Source organism: Myotis lucifugus, unplaced genomic scaffold (genome assembly GCF_000147115.1).
Source record: "Myotis lucifugus unplaced genomic scaffold, Myoluc2.0 scaffold_93, whole genome shotgun sequence".
Lineage (NCBI taxonomy): Eukaryota > Metazoa > Chordata > Mammalia > Chiroptera > Vespertilionidae > Myotis > Myotis lucifugus.
Genome location: NW_005871141.1, coordinates 1,909,688 through 1,926,709, shown reverse-complemented (window position 1 = coordinate 1,926,709; position 17,022 = coordinate 1,909,688). Strand labels below are relative to the sequence as shown.

At 34.9% G+C, this 17,022-nt stretch overlaps 1 protein-coding gene across 9 annotated transcripts in view; it reads right to left on the bottom strand.

The window, feature by feature from the left end:
• The window catches only part of TRAPPC8 (trafficking protein particle complex 8), a 71,553-nt gene that overhangs the window by 47,000 nt on the left and 7,531 nt on the right, over positions 1–17,022 (bottom strand). For 3 of the 9 annotated variants that reach the window (XM_023756415.1, XM_023756412.1, XM_014458325.2), the window contains exons 3-8: positions 13,912–13,995; positions 7,340–7,429; positions 5,847–6,021; positions 3,420–3,573; positions 838–931; positions 127–386 (exon numbers count right to left, since the gene is read on the bottom strand). In XM_023756415.1, coding sequence (XP_023612183.1) covers positions 127–386; positions 838–931; positions 3,420–3,573; positions 5,847–6,021; positions 7,340–7,429; positions 13,912–13,995 — 857 coding nt within the window. Of the gene's footprint in view, positions 1–126; positions 387–837; positions 932–3,419; positions 3,574–5,846; positions 6,022–7,339; positions 7,430–13,911; positions 13,996–15,504; positions 15,560–17,022 lie in introns of those variants that run through there. The other 6 variants (XM_023756413.1, XM_023756411.1, XM_014458327.2 and 3 more) reach the window with 6 other exon arrangements.

Sequence of the window (17,022 nt, the reverse complement as noted above, 5' to 3'; positions counted from 1 at the left end):
CTAACATTGGTCTTTCTTTAAAAAAAACATTTTAAATACTTTTTAAAAACTTATACTATTATATTCTAAAGTGTACAATGTACTAAAATTTTAAAAAATATTAATCTAAAAAGAAACAAATCTTACCTGATCATTTAATTGCCGAATTGTTTTCTCTATATGTGGCAAAAGGCCCCGAAATGTGAATTCTTGTACAAACTGTCGAATTCTATCATGATCAGTAAGGGTTAAGCATGCACCATGAATAATTCCAGGATTTGCTTTCTTTGTTTCATGTAATGAGGAGGCAGATTTTACATGATCTGGGCCATCAATGTTGTTAGAAGGGTCACTAGATGAGTCCAATTGAAGTGGGTGGGCTCTAAAGTTATTTGGTAAGCCATCTACTGAAAAAAAGACCTTTCTTTTACTCTATTGTTAATGTAACAATATTACTATCATACTGTTAAGGAAAAAAAAGAACGTTGGAATCCTTTATTTTTCTGTATATCTTAGACATCTATGATACAATAACATTAATCTTTTCCCCTTTAAAATTACAGGGCTTGGGTTATTACTTATTAAGCATAATAGAAATTTTAAAAGTCATGTAAATAAATCAGGAAAAATACAGTTTTTAGATATAAAGAATTATTTCCAATAGTCATAAAATAAAATTTAAATGTCAAATAAAAACAATCTCAAATGTCTCAATAAAATCTTCAGAAAAGCTAACCTGTAGATTATCTTTTTTATTATGAATATTTCCCCTATCTTTAATCTATAAAGTTTAGCATGTTTTGACAACAGTGCATATTTTCAATCAAAAAGAGAAATTTACAGAAAGGGTATCAAGACCTTTGACTTCGTTATCTAATCCATCCAATGAAAGCAAGTTACTATCAGAATTCTTATTTGAAGATATAGTACAAGGGCCATCTTCATATGATTCCTATCAAAACAAAATAAACAGCATTAGCACTTATACTTAATCATTCTAAGATAACTCTAAATCCATCAACAAATATGGCTGCTCTGCTAACTGTAAGCCTCATTTATTTGCTACAGCAAGACGCTTTTCTTCTTTTTCTAGCATTCCAGTCCACACCTACTATATTCTTAAATTTACTTTCACATTCAATCTATTACCCTGATTCTTCTGGAGTCAAATTATCTCTATCCCAGTTTATCTGTTTATATGTGATGGGTACAAGCCAATATGAATATCTGTGTATGCATCTAAGTAAGGAATAACAGCAAAAGAAATGTACTACTAAGGTCAAGCCAGGGGAAAAAAGAGATGGCATGGAATCTCCTGGCCATGAACCCAGTGTTAATAGGTTGAAATGCATACTGAACATATCAAAATGTTTTGGGAAAATATCCAATGCAATGCTTATTTGAACAAATACACTGTTTTCTCAGTCAACAAAGAAAACAAACTAAATATAGTCGGTGTAGTCAATGAGACCAGTGAGTTTGAGGTATTATTCCAAATATTCCAAATTCTATATAAATAGAATTTAATAAGGGGAAAGTGATCATGACAAAAGTCTAAACCCTTTAAGAAATTTTTTTAAAAACTTGGTATATTGCCCTAACCAGTTTGGTTCAGTGGATGGAGCGTTGGCCTGTGGATTGAGGGGTCCCGGGTTCGATTCCGGTCAAGGGCATGTACCTTGGTTGCAGGGCACATCCCCAGTGGGAGGTGTGCTAGAGGCAGCTGATCGATGTTTCTCTCTCATCGATGTTTCTAACTCTCTATCCCTCTCCCTTCCTCTCTGTCGAAAATCAATAAAATATATTAAAAAAAAAAAAAAAAAACTTGGTATATTTAGCCTGGAAAAATACAGAAGGGGACATGAACGCCATCCTCCTATATTTTGAAAGTTGTCTTAACAGAAAACTTATACAGTCCTCACAGGACAAATGAGTACAAACAAATGGAGAAAATTCTTGGTTGACCCTCAAGCTGTTCAGACATGGAAAGGGTCACCTGGGAAGATAGTGCATACTGTAACTGAGGTCAGTCATTCATAGGTTCAAAGGAAAGTAAAGCATTAGAAAACAGGGGTTAGATTCAGTAACGTTTAAACTATCCTCCAATCGTGACCTCTAGCGTTATAAGCTAAAGAATTGTTGATACTTCTGGTCTTGTGTTAAAAGTTCTCAAACTGAACAGTCTGACTTATGTTGCCCTTCTCAACCTTAGATACTGGGCTCTAAACTGAATATTCCACTACTATTCCTATTCTGAGTGTGGCCTTAGGACCATTTTAAGACACAGAGCCCCTTCTCATCCAACTGGTTCTTTCTTTCTACCGTCCCCCAGCATTATCTTAAAGAAGGTCAGTAATCATCTTAATATTGCAAATATCAGTACAGAACTATATGTGGATCAAAAAGGGCAAATAAACAGATTATTAAATATTTACAGTAGATCAAAAGTTAAACTTTATAACTGATATTTTTTAAAAGATCACATAAAGAGAATATAATGTTATTTAATTATACAAAATAAAAATATTTTCCATTTACTTAAGAAATCCTACTTCTAAACAAAAAACAGTCAACTCTGAATTATCTGAACTAATCTTAAGAACTTGTCATTTGACTATTTACTACCAAGCGGTAGACAATGCTTTTTTAACAGTGTGTTGCCCGGTGGGTGTGGCTCAATGGACTGATCCTAGTCCTATGCACCAAGAGGTCACCAGTTAAATTCCTGGTCATGGCACAGGCCCAGGCTGCGGGATCGATGCCTAACAGGAGTTGTGCAGGAGGAAGCCTATCGATGTTTCTCTCTCATCAATATTTCTCACTCTCTCTCCCTCGCATTGCTCTCTAAAAAAATCAATAAAAACATTTTTTTTAGAAAGTTTGACAGTGTGAAACCATATACCAACCCATTTCAGACAACAGTTAACATTAGTATAGAACTCTAGATTAAGAAAGTAGATTAGGAAGAAACAACACTTCCTGAAAATTCCAAAGAAAAGAATCACGGAAAGTTATGGAAAAAAGAAAAGTATGAGCTCTAAAAGGTGGCCATAAGAACAGCATGTTGAAAATGAAGAAAGGCAACTCCAGAGCATGTGAATAATAAAGAACTGACTGTAAGCATTCATAATGAATTAAATGTACATAATTCAATTCTCAATGTGTAATTCACTTTTCATCTTTTAAGGAAAAAAGATCAATTAACATTGATATTATGTGCCTGAAAGAAGTAACATAGGGATTATTATTAGTTAAAAATAGCTTTGAACCACTGATTTAAGAGTTCACATGGTGATGAATGAAAGCTAGCCAGATTCCAAAATAAATATTATTAATTATATTAGTTAAACTAAGATATAAAAAATTCTACAGATACCATTATGTCATAAAACTGAAATAGAGCTTTTATGGTTTGTTTCATTATTGTTTTTTACATATACCTGGTTTTGAATACTATTTTTCTGAAGATACTGACTCCAAGGATCTGGTATCTGTTCATCTGATGCTTGATTAGATGTTCGAGAATTAATTTTAAGTAAATAGCAACCCTGAGTTCCATATTTCTGTTTCATTTCTTCATAAATGGATTCAGCTCTAAATTAAAAAATGAAAAACGTTTGTAGTAAGTAGGGAGCAGACTTTAAGCAATAAAAGATACTAAAATAATTTTAAGATGATGTAAAAATAATCCCCTAAAAGGGCAGAACAGAAAATTATAGATAGACTAATTTTCAACTGAAAACAAAGATAATGATCTTAACTGAAATTCATCTAGCTTGGATAAAGCAGGGTTCCCAAAGTGTGTTTCATGGAATAAAATTTTGCAAGCTACTCCTATGTTACTCAAAGAGAGTTCTGGTGGTCAAACTAGTTTGGGAAATTACAGTAAACAAGTCCGTTTCTTTGCAACAAACCATCTCTAAGTCTTCCATTTATTAATGTGCACTATGAATTTACAAAGAGCAGCAAATAGTACTGTTAACTGTTTCAACTCTGAGGATTTCAAGAAATATGACTTTGGAAAATTCTGTCTTAGAGAACAGACATTTATCAAAAACCCAAGTGCTAAAATAGAAAAGTATAGGACCCCACACTTACAAATCTTTAGCTGCCAGTTTACCCTTCACTTAGCTGTCTCCAAAGGGACACAGTACAGAAGAAAGAGGAAACTCAAGAAGAGCAGCCATAGAATGTATTACATAAAATCATTCCATTTTTCTTACAAAATGTATAATAGCTATATCCATGAGCAGTATATCAGATGTAACAAAAAGCATTTTGATTTCCATACTTTATGTTAGCTAAACCTCCTCGCTGGTGGGAAACAAAATAATTCAAATGACAAAACAGCCTAAGAAGCAAACAGTACATTCTGATGGAAAATGAAATTTTGGTACTTAGAGCTAATCTAGTTTAAACAGGTATTTTTTTTTTAGTCAATCAGCCATCTGATGCAAAAACAAACAAAAAAAACACCCCTATATATCATGTTTAAATTGCTAATACTATGCAAATAACAAGCCTAGCACACAATTGAATTAAACCATAGTACATACTATAAAATTAAGGCTAGAAAAGTAAAGTAGTTATAAATTTTTATAAACACAGATATAAGGATACATGCATGTACATATACTCAAGTACAATAAACTAAACTCGATTTACCAATGATACTGCTAAACATATGAATCACTAATCTAATACCCGAACTACCACTTAAATGTCCTAGAAGATACATATTTAACTGACAGAAACTAATCTTAACAGCCAGTTCAAAATTATTCCTATTCTTTATCCTACAGGCTACAGACTATTTATGATTTCAAAGATTAGTAATCCTCAAAATAATTCTTTGCTTTTATAGAGAAAAATTTATTAAAAAGATGGCTTGTGCAGAAACCGGTTTGGCTCAGTGGATAGAGCATCGGCCTGCGGACTGAGGGGTTCCAGGTTCGATTCCAGTCAAGGGCATGTACCTGGGTTGCGGGCACATCCCCAGTAGGAGATGTGCAGGAGGCAGCTGGTCGATGTTTCTCTATCATCGATGTTTCTAACTCTCTATCTCTCTCCGTTCCTCTCTGTAAAAAATCAATAAAATATATTTTAAAAAATCCTATAATTACCAATTTAAAAAAAAAAAGATGGCTTGTGCTCAAAATAAGGGCAAGAAATAATTACTTAACTGCATATTGTAAATGTCACTGTGACATCAGAAAAGTGAGAAACAAAAGATTTGATACACATCTTAAACCAAAAGTCAAAGTCAACTCCGTAAGTAACATTGCTTTTAATGTTATCTTATTTTTTAAGAAATTTTTAAAGATATGTTATTCACGTATCTTGAAAGATAAAAGGACTACAGCAAATCACTAATAATTAATAGTAAAGGGAACATAAGAAAGAAATGTTTGGATGTTTCTGAGGTTGTGAAAAACATCAAGGCTAAAAATATAAAGTGACAAGAGAGTGAAGAGTGAAAAATGAAGTGCCTATAAGCAACAGCCAGGAAGTGAAAAGTCAGACGAAAACTGGGAAGGAGAAAAGAGAGAAAGTGAGAAATAATTTTATATATAAAGTAAGAAATAACACCTTAGACATATAGGTGTAAAATGGCAAGCACTTGTGTACAATGATTATGCTAATAGAGATTCACAGTGAAAGAAAAGTTTGGGTAAGCATATGAAATCTAACATAAAATGATTCAGCTATTGAATATAACTCTGAAATAAAAGACAGTTATATGTTTTTTTACTAAATTTTTACTTTCTCAGATGAAAAATATACCTAAAATTTAGATAAACCATGTTCAAATTAAAGTTGTATCATTTAAAAGAAGAAAATCTCTTAATTAAAAATGGAAAGCTTACCTCTGTTCATCTCCTGCACTTACATCGTGTAAGAGTACATAATATTTAAGTGTATTTGGTATAAACCATTTGGGGTAGGAATAGTCATTATTGTGCTGAATTCGATGCTGCTCTTGTGACAACTTTCCAAACTGTTCCATAGGTTCTGCTTCACTAGACGATGCTACTAGCATACCTTATAAACCATATTAAGGTAATTATCACTTAGCACTCAATGATAAAAATATCCTATTAAAATAAACTTAGGAAGATAATTTCTGAGCCAAAAAAATTGATATCATAGGTTTTCACAGCAAGCACAAAATAGTGTCTCCAACACCTCAATATTATTCAAGGTTCTAAATCATAAAGATTTTTTCTTGACAGTTGTTAGGTCATTTACATATCAATATGGAAATCCAAGAAAATAAAAACGGACAATATCAAAATCGAACAACTATCAATATATCCAACAATTCTGCTGAAACTTGCTCCTCCCCATTCCATTTCCCTGCAGTTTCATACTCTATCCTACCTGTTAACTTTTCTCTGTAATCTCATTAAAGAAACTAAAAAAAACCCATTAACTGTCAAAGGAGGTTAATAGCTACAAAACTGCTTACTAAAAAACTGAAAAACTTTTTAAATATGAGCTTTTGCAAAAGCAATTAATTTTGAGGCAATCTTCACAAGCCAGTTAACACTGCAGTCTACATTTTCTCTTTCTAAAATGGCTTAATAATTTATTATGCATGCCCTGGCCTGTGTGGCTCAGTTGGTTGAGAGTCATCCCATGCAACAAAAGGTCGATGGTTCGATTCGTGGTCAGGGCACATGCCTGGGTTTCAGTCAATCCCCAGTAGGGACGCGCAGGAGGCAGCCAATCAATGTGTCTCTCTCACACCGATGTCTTTCTCTCTCTCCTTATCCTTTCCTTTCTCTCTGAAATAATTAAAAACATATTATTTTAAAAAACACTTATTATGCATAAACCACTTGAGTTGGGGGATAAAGAAAAACAATAAACAATCCCTCAATATTCTTATTTTATAATCAAAAATTAATTTATTACACCAATCCCTATCTAGGACACCACTTAACACAACAATAACGAAAACTTTTGAAACATATCACTTTTTAAAAAATCCAGCTCTTGCTGGTTTGGCTCAGTGGATAGAGCATCCGCCTGCAGACTGAAGGGTCCCGGGTTGCACTCTGGTCAAGGGCACATGCCCGGGTTACAGGCTCGGTCTCCAGTAGGGGGCGTGCAGGAGGCATCCATTCAATGATTCTCTCTCACCATTGATGTTTCTATTTCTCCCTTTCCTTTCCCTTCTGAAATCAATAAAAATATATTTTTTTAAAAAACCACATTCTCATACTTTAAGCAATAAAACAATAAAAAAACCACATTCTCTATATCCTTTCAATAATTTTGACTTCATATAACTATTTTTGAGATTAGTAACTTTCAAAACATTTGATTTTAAGAGAACAAAAAGGGCAAAGGATACACGCTAAATAGTGGTTCAGAAATTCATGATCTGATGCGGGCATTGACTGAAGAAAGGTCTCTCTGTAAGACTCAAACCATGGAGTAGTAGCTAAAATTAATCATAAACAAAACAGTTAAAATTTCTCAATAGAATCAGTTTACAACAGACAAAATTTCAAGTCCATACTCCTTAAAGACATAAGTTAGTAATTTCTAGCAATAAACAAGCATTTTCACCTGTGCTTTATTTAATATATACATATGATGTGTCTGTACGTATAAAGCCATATACACAAATACATTCATATATGGGAGTACATACAAGGGGTGTCCCAAAGAAATGTATACACACTTTGAATAATTATAAAGGCAGCATTTATTAAAATACATTTTCTTTTCAAAATGTAATAGAATCAGCTGTTAAAATGTGTATACATTTTTTTGCACACCCTATATAGTTGCAAATATAAAACTGATTTATTCCCAAACCTACATAATAATCCCACAATTTACTTACCTATTAATGCTTTAAATATCACCTAATGAGTAAAACAATTTTAGAAGTACAGTTTTGTGTTCTTGCACTAGTCACATTGTCATAAATGATATCATTTCAGAATACTGGTTCTCAACTGAGAGTGGCTTTAACCACCAGGAAACATTTAGCCATGTCTGGAAATACTCTGGGTTGTCACATCTGGGAGTGAGGAGGGGGTGCTACTGGCATCAAGGGAAAGAGGAATGATGCAAAACATCCTACAATAAACAGAACAAGACAGCCCCCACTTCAAAGAATTATATGGCTCAATGTCAATAGTGGCAAGGCTGACAAACACTACTTTATAACTTAATTACTTGACTATGACAGTAACAAAACCTCTTTAAATGGAATTTCAAAGTATATTTACCTTATAATCAAATATAAAAGATAGGTGTTTTCACTTTTTGTATACATGTATATTGTGTTTCTTAAAATATCAAATCCCTCTTGTTCCATGCTAAGCATTTTACATTACAACTATTCTAACATTTTTAAAAATATATTTTTATTGATTTCAGAGAGGAAGGGAGAGGGAGAGATAGAAACATCAATGAGAGAGAATCACTGATTGGCTGCTTCCTGCACGCCCCCTATTGGGGACCAAACCCACAGCCTGGGCACGTGCTCCTGACTGGAATCGAACCTGGGACCCTTCAGTTCACAGGCTGGTGCTCTATCCACTTAGCCAAACCAGCTAGGGCTAACATTTTTTATTTGAACTTAAACTTAGTCATTTCACTAGGTTTAAGTAGATTATCTAAATCAGTGGTCGGCAAACTCATCAGTCAACAGAGCCAAATATCAACAGTACAACAATTGAAATTTCTTTTGAGAGCCAAATTTTTTAAACTTAAACTATATAGGTAGGTACATTGTTATTAACTTAATTAGGGTACTCCTAAGGCTTAGGAAGAGCCACACTCAAGGGGCCAAAGAGCCGCATGTGGCTCGAGAGCCACAGTTTGCCTAACAGGGATCTAAATCACAGTATTTCTGAAAGGACACTCTATTCCTAGTTTCTTAAGCTGATTACCAAGTCATACGTATTTTTTGTTTTCATCTTAATCACTGAAAACAGCAAATAGATTTCCTGTTTAATACTACATTAAATGAGTGGGAAAGTTGAAGAGAAAAAAGCTATTCAGCTTGACCAAATAGCATATTTCACCTGGTAGCATACATACACAAACATTTAATTCCAACAAATGCCTTATGAGAATAACCCATATATTAGTATTGTTTAGGAGGGCTATTAGTGTAACAATTTCATGTTCACTGCTACAGAAAAAGAAAAACATTCCCAGAAATATTATAATCTATATGAAAAGTGGCAAAAATTATGCCCGACCGGTGTTGCTCAGTGGTTGAGCGTCGACCTGTGAACCGAAATTCCTGGTCAGGCCATATGCCTGGGTTGCGGGCTCCATCCCTAGTAAGGGGCGTGCAGGAGGCACCCGATCGATGATTCTCATCATTGATGTTTCTATCTCTCTCTCCCTTACTCTCTGAAATCAATAAAAATATATGTATATTTCAAAATAAAGTTAAATTTTAAAAAAGCAAGTATACACACACGAGTTCTTAAATTGAAATAATACTTTCTAAATACTGGTAACAATACTGGGTACTCACTAAGGAAATGAAAAGCAAAGGAAAATTTTAAAAATATATATGGCAAAATGGGTTTTATCTTTCAAGAAGGTCACTTTCATGTAGAGAGAGTCAATTTTCCCTTCAGCCTTTTATTTCCTTAAGGAGCTAATTAAGAAGTCCTCCTTCAGTTACTTTACATGCCAATAAATCAAGGGCAACCTTTTTTTTTTTTTCAAATGACATTTTTGTAGAAAGTGGAAAACATAATAGTCTTATGTTACTGTAGAGTAACCCAAAATGTCTTCTGTTAACAAAAGACTTCAACATTTAGTGATGATTCTCTCCCTTAATAAATTCTCTTATACTTATTTGGGGATGAAATTAGTACTCTGCCCATACCCCTTTCCACCTCTGTATGCTCTTTCTTTGGAATTTAAAGGGCAACCATGTTATCCTACCAGTTTCTCTATGCAGAATGCATTTGTCTTGGTAAGGAAGGTTAAGGAAGGCAGCGAAGGGCCAGAAAAACAACAGGATGGTCTACCTCCCAGCCATCCTTCTTTGTTCCCTTTTCAGTGGCAGTGATTTGAGACATGAAGTTATTACTATTCCCAACAAATGTCTAACAAGGGCTACAGCAGTGAGTTAAACCTAGAGCAACTTGGGTCCTCATTCTACTGAAACCAAAAGTACTTACTGACCCCAAATCTGCAGGTGAAAAAGACTGAATATCCTAAATATAAGCATCACCTGTAAATCACGTATTTACCCTTCCTAGGCATTTACAAAAGCTGAAAGTGCCAGAAAATCACTATCAAACTAAGAAATACTAACATATTACATATAATGTTGGCACTTATGACTATGCAACTTTAGATAAACAGTAGCAGATATACCAAAATTAAATACAGGGTGGAGCAAAAGTAGGTTTACAGTTTTGAGTACACAAAACAGTTTATTCTTACAGTATTATTTATTATTTTCTTGAAATGACAGAGGATTTTTTAAATATATTTAGAACATTACATAAATATTCTAAACCTAATATTTAGTTGATAAAAGTTAATTATTATTTTCCATATGAACAACTGTAAACCTACTTTTGCCCCCCCGTATATATTCAGAATAAAAATATCCTAATAAAGGAAAGGAATTAAAGAATTAAATGTAAAATACTTAATTATATAAATGTATAGCCTCAAAGTAAAGAATATCTGACATTATGATTATCAGAAAATACTGTTTAATACAGAGAATCTTAATATAAAAGCTACAAAAAACTGAAACCAGAACTCATAAAACTTATGAGCATTTTGCAAATCATAAAAGATCTTAGGTAATATTAAAAACTAAGAAATACTAACCTTATATTTTCACAACACCCATGAGAACTATTCTTGAGGAGACTATTTCTAATCAAATATTTTCAGAAAAATCAGCAAAAATCAAAGTATTCCAAAGAGATGAGGGTCATGATTACGCCCTATTGTTAAATTTCGAAGACACCACAGTGGAAGATCTTTTAAAAATAAATTGTCCTCTAGTCAAACCATATACTTTTTGGTCCTCAGTATATCAGGAAAAAATAGTCATTGCCATTTACTAACTGGATCTAACTGACCCTTGATATTTTACTGTATTTTTTATTCACTTTACAAATTATTTACAGAATAAAGGCACAGCAAAAAAAAAATAGTAAAATTTTTTTGCAGGACTGTCCAGTAAGTAGTTAGCCACTAGCAACATGTGGCTAGCAAGCACTTGAAATGTGGCTTGTCTGAATCAAGATGTGATATAGATTTCAAAGGCAGTACAAAAAAAGTAAAATTTCCAATTACACGTTGAAATATTATTTTGTATAGTCTGGATTAAGAAAAATATAGTATTAAAATTAATTTCACCTGTTTTTTAACAAGATTTTTTATTGATTTTTAGAGAGAGAAGAAGGGAGAGGGAGAGAGAGAGAGAGAGACATTGATGTAAGAGCGACACACTCATCAGCTGCCTCTTGCACATCCCAAGCAGGGATCGAGCCCACAACCTGGGCATCCATGTGCCCTGACCAGGAATTGAACTAACAACCCTTGGGTGCACAGGATGATGCCCAACTCAGCTACACTGGCCAGGCTTCACGTGTTTTTAATATTCTTTACTAGAGGCCTGGTGCACAAAAATTTGTGCACTGGGGGTGAGGGGGTCCCTCAGCCCGGCCTGTGCCCTCTTACAGTCTGGGACTCCTCAGGGGATGACCACCTGCTGGCTTAGACCTGCTCCCCGGGGGATTGGGCCTAAGCTGGCAATCAGACATCCCTCTGGCAGCCCGGGAGCCCTCGGGGGATGTCCACTTGCCAGCGGGGAACAGACCTAAGCTGCAGTCGGACATTCTTAGCGCTGCTGAGGCAGGAGAGGCTCCCACCACCACTGCTGTACTGGCAGCCATCAGCCTGGCTTGTGGCTGAGCAGAGCTCCCCCTGTGGGAGTGCACTGACCACCAGAGGGCAGCTCCTGCATTGAGCGTCTGCCCCTGGTGGTCAGTGTGTGTCATAGTGACCAGTCATTCCCAGTCTTTCTGCTGTTAGGGTCAGTTTGCATATTACCCTTTTACTATATCAGATAGAGGCCTGGTGCACGGGTGGGGGCCGGCTGGTTTGCCCTGAAGGGTGTCCCGGATCAGGGTGGGGGTCCCGCTTGGGTGCCTGGCCAGCCTGGATGAGGGGCTGATGGCTGTTTTCAGGCTGGCCACACCCCCTTAGGGTGGGGGTTCCCACTGGGGTGCCTGGCCAGTCTAGGTGAGGGGCTGAGGGCTGTTTGCAACTGGTCACACCCCCTTTAGGGTGGGGGTCCCCACTGGGGTGCCTGGCCAGTCTGGGTGAGGGGCTGAGGGCCGTTTTCAGGCTGGCCTGCGACTGAAGCTCCCAGCCTCTCCTTTTTTTCTTTTTCTTTTTCTTTTTCTTCTGGGATTTATTTAACTTCTATAATTGAAACTTTGTTGCTGAGAGCTGGCTGCTCCAGCCGAGGCCAGGGCCTGCTGAAAGCAGGTATCTGGGGTTTGTTTAGCTTCTATAATTGAAACTTTGTTGCTTTCAGAACTCAGAGCTGGGCCGCGGCAGGCGGGGAACCTTGGCTTCCTCCATCACTGGAGCAAGCAAGCCTTCTGCTCGCTTCAGCTGCATGGCTGTCGGCCGCCATCTTGGTTGGGTTAATTTGCATATTGTGCTGATTAGCCAATGGGAGAAATAGCAAAGGTACGGTTAGTTACCATGTTTGTCTATTATTAGATAGTATTGTAGCTATAGAACATTAAAAACTATGTAAGTAGCTCACAATTTTCTACTGGACAGTGCTAGTCTAGAATGCTACTGTTACACTGCCCTCATTTCTGATTTGGCTAATTGTGAAAAATTGTGTCTTCCACTGTCAAATTTATTTTCTTTGCCAATATGGACTAAAAATGAAAGTTCTCTATACTCATCTGTGTTCAAAGGAAAAAAGATGAAAACAAAGATAATGGCTACAAATATGTCTTTATTCTTCCTTTATAACTTCTTGAAAGAAAATGCTGAGACTGTTGAAAAGTATCACCTACACAACCCAAAACTTTCAATATGTTTCCAATATGCTTCCTTTGTTTTCTGACCTATTTTAACCTTTAAGCAGAAAACCATGAATTAGCAAAAACTGAAAGAAAGCAACTGGTATGAAATGACAAAGATCACAACAAAGAGGAAAGCTACTAGAAGAAACAGATTATTCTTGGATAAAAACATTTTAAAAGGCCACCAATAAAATCAATTTTGGTATGTAAAATAAAAAGATGCAATATACTTTGGGCAACACAAAATTTAAAACTGAAGGGTGATATAGTAGTAATGATTTATTTCACTACTGTATCATCTAGGCAATTTCATCGTTCTTGCACTTTCTTAGTTGACAGTAACTGATAATAATTCACAGGATGATGAAAAATTGCAAAATACTTTAAGATATTGGAAAAATAAGAACACTAAGTTCTTATATTGCACTAGCCATATTTTAAATAATTGTCATTTTTAAGTGTTCTTTATGCTTTTTATTCTTACATAAAAATTTAGGAAAAAATTTTAAAGAATATTTAAACAATCCTGTAAAATACTGTTTATACATGACTACTCTCCAGAGAAAAAAATAGGAAAAAACATTCTTCCTTATCAAAACAAGGTGTAACCCAAATTATACTATTCTAAAACAATACCTGGATTTAGAAGATAATGTAAATCAAGAGTAAACAATAAACAATAGATAGGATCGATAACATAAGTTGCACAAGCATCACCAGACTGCCTCTGCTTTAGAAAAATTAGGCAGACATGTTAATTGGGACAAATATTTTTTTTTTAAAGTAGCTAAGTAGAAAAAAGATAATAGGCAAGGAGTAGAGTGAGAACAATCTGGAAAACTCAGACCAATACAGAAAATACCTGTATTTAATGAGGATTCTTTCATTTCCATCAATGTGTCTTTCCAATTACTGTACCAAGGAACACTAGCTTTAATTGACCAATCTGATGAAGAAAACATGGCACTGAGAAGCTAGTCTCATGAGGTAAAGATATAACATGTATTTCTTAAATAGAATGGGTAAAAAGTATGCTCACATTAACGGCAAAAATTAAAAGTATTTTTCTAGACATAGAGAATATCTTATTTGAAACCGATGAAATCCCTCATACATCTCTAGAGTATCACTGTTATAACGGAATTTTATTATAATGCATTCAGTGCTTCAGCATATCACATTCCCAGTCTTCAAGACCGACATAGGAGATGTCTTAAAGCAGGAGCAGGGAGAAGCTGAAGAAACTGTTTTCTTCTTCGATGTAGCTTATCCAAACCATCGGGGGTTCTTTTTAAAATCTGCCTAAAGGCATCGCCTATAAAGCAGTGCCTCCACCTGTGTTTAAAGACAAACAGCACTCAATCCTTCCTTATGTGGAGTGTTAGCAGGGGCCTGAGAATATAAGTAATTTAACTGGATAAAATAAATTTTTAAACTATTACTTTACAATCATTTTATTAATGGATATTAACATACAGGACATTTTTTAAAAATATATTTTTACTGATTTCAGAGAGGGAGAGAGAGAGAGACATTAAATAATGAGAATCATTGATCAGCTGCTTCCTGCATGTCCCCCACGGGGGATGAAGCCCAGATCCTGGGCATGCGTCCTGACCGGGAATTGAACTGTGACCTCCTGGTTCACAGGTTGACACTCAACCACTGAGCCATGCCAGTCAGCTGGATAAAATAATTTCTCACAACCAAATCATGACCATATTGTTCCTATAAACTATCTATCAAACCACTTTAATACATCATTTAAAAAAATAATGAGCCCACCTCTAGCAGCCAGACATCAGATTTGAGAAACTTACTCTGGAGAAAATAAATGACCCCATATTAAAGAACTGTGAGTAATAAAAGCAGGGTAACATTCAAGCCTATTACAGTCTCACTACCCAATAGAGAAGACAAGTTTTGTTATGCCCAGTCAGGGTTTTAATGCCTCAATTAGAAACAGAAAATAACGCCACGGGCTCACCAGACATTTGAGGTAAGATTCCAATATGAAAGAGAGATCAAAACAAACTGAAAAATAATACAAATGAGAGAAAAATCGTAAGAGAAGAAAACTTAACAATTTATTAATATTCTCAGAATTAAGTTACCACAATAGGAAACAAGAACTACATGCCACAAAAAGAAAAATCAGCCCAGCCGAGTGGCTCAGTGTTTGAGTGTCAACCTATGAACAAGGAGGTCACAGGTTCCTGGAGAGGGCACATGCCCAGGTTGCGGGCTCAATCCCCAGTGGAGAGCGTGCAGGAGGCAGCCAATCAATGATTCTCTCTCATCATTGATGCTTCTCTCTCTCTCTACCTTCCTCTCTGAAATCAATAAAAATGTTTTTTTTAAATAAAAGAAAAATCAAGAGCAAGGGAATATTAAAATTTCAATAGAAGATAGAAAATAAAGTCAAGGATACCCCCAGAAAGTAAAACATAAAGACCTAAGAGATGGAGACTGACAATATTAGAAGATGAAAACATCAGAGGAGTAACTCAGGAAGTCCTACATCCAGCTAACAGTAGTCCTTCTAGAAAGAGCAAAGAAAACAACAACGAAGAAATTAACAAAGAAAAAGAAAAACACAAGAAATTTCTCAGGATTAAAGATTATGCATGACCAGATTATCAAAAGGGGGTACACAATACAATGAGTGAAAAAGGAGTTAAATCGGGTCCAACATGAAATTTCAAAATAAGCAGAAGAGCTTCTAAAAGCTTCTAAAAGTTGAAGGGAATAGGGGGAGAGGTATCATAATGGCATACAGTTTCTTTACAATACTAGAAGTTACAAGAAGTGAAATAATTCTGTGAGAAATTATTTCTAAATTAGAATATATATAGTGAAATTACCAATCAATAATCAAGTATAAAAGAAAAAAACTTTTCAGACATTCATTTCTCAAAAAAATTACCTTCTCAGCAGTTTCTTAGGAAGGTACTTGGAGATGTCCTTCACCAACCCCGGAAAATATGCCAAAAAAGATATATGAATGAGAGACTACAGAGAAGGGAAGGGAAGGAAATCCCAAAGATGACAGTTGTGGAGCAGGCCTTGGACAGCAATCAGTCCAAAATGGAGAAGAATGGTGTTTTGCAACTTTTATTTCATTATTTCCCCCATGAGCCTTTTTCTTTCCTAACTGGTTCTTCCCCCCAAAAAAATACTTTTAAATAATACCACAGATAAACTATGTATCTATGTACCACAGTCCTTTGGAGAGCCACAAACCATTGTAATATCTAGATTTTTTGTCTCCCAACTATCTCTCCCACTGAAGGACATCATTCCCCATGGAGTAGGAGAAGACTTCAGAAAGGCGATCTTTTGATATGGAAAGATAACCAAATAGTCTAAACTTGAAATTATCAATGTATCTTGCTGTAATTAAAATTAACACAGAAGAAAAATTATGAACATTTAAACAAAATAATTTTACAAATATTTCTATCTATACAAGTATAACCAACTAACTTTGTGACCTAAAACAAACCACTTAAGTTCTTAGTATGTTTACCACAATCTTTAAATATGATATGCAATTATTTTAAATAAATTAAAATATTATATTACAAATTGCACTGACCTAAAAAGATTATTTTATTAGGCTACTGAAATATCTTGATTAAATGATGTACTTTTAATCTTTTCCCTCTAAAAACCTATCCCATGTCCCTCCTTTTCATATTGAGTCACATCAAATACTGCTAACTCACTTTACATATTAATATATCATCTCACCCACCAATCTTATCAAGAAAATATTTATCACTAAAGCACTCAGAAAATATTAAATATGTATCCATACATTATAGTACTACTTAATTATAGTACTATTTATGTCACAAAAGAATATGTCATTTTTCATCTACTATTTTTCTTTCATTCAAGAAATATTTATTATATACATGTTCTAGGCATTACTTTAGGTGCTAGGAGTAAAATAAAGAGCCAAAGTCCA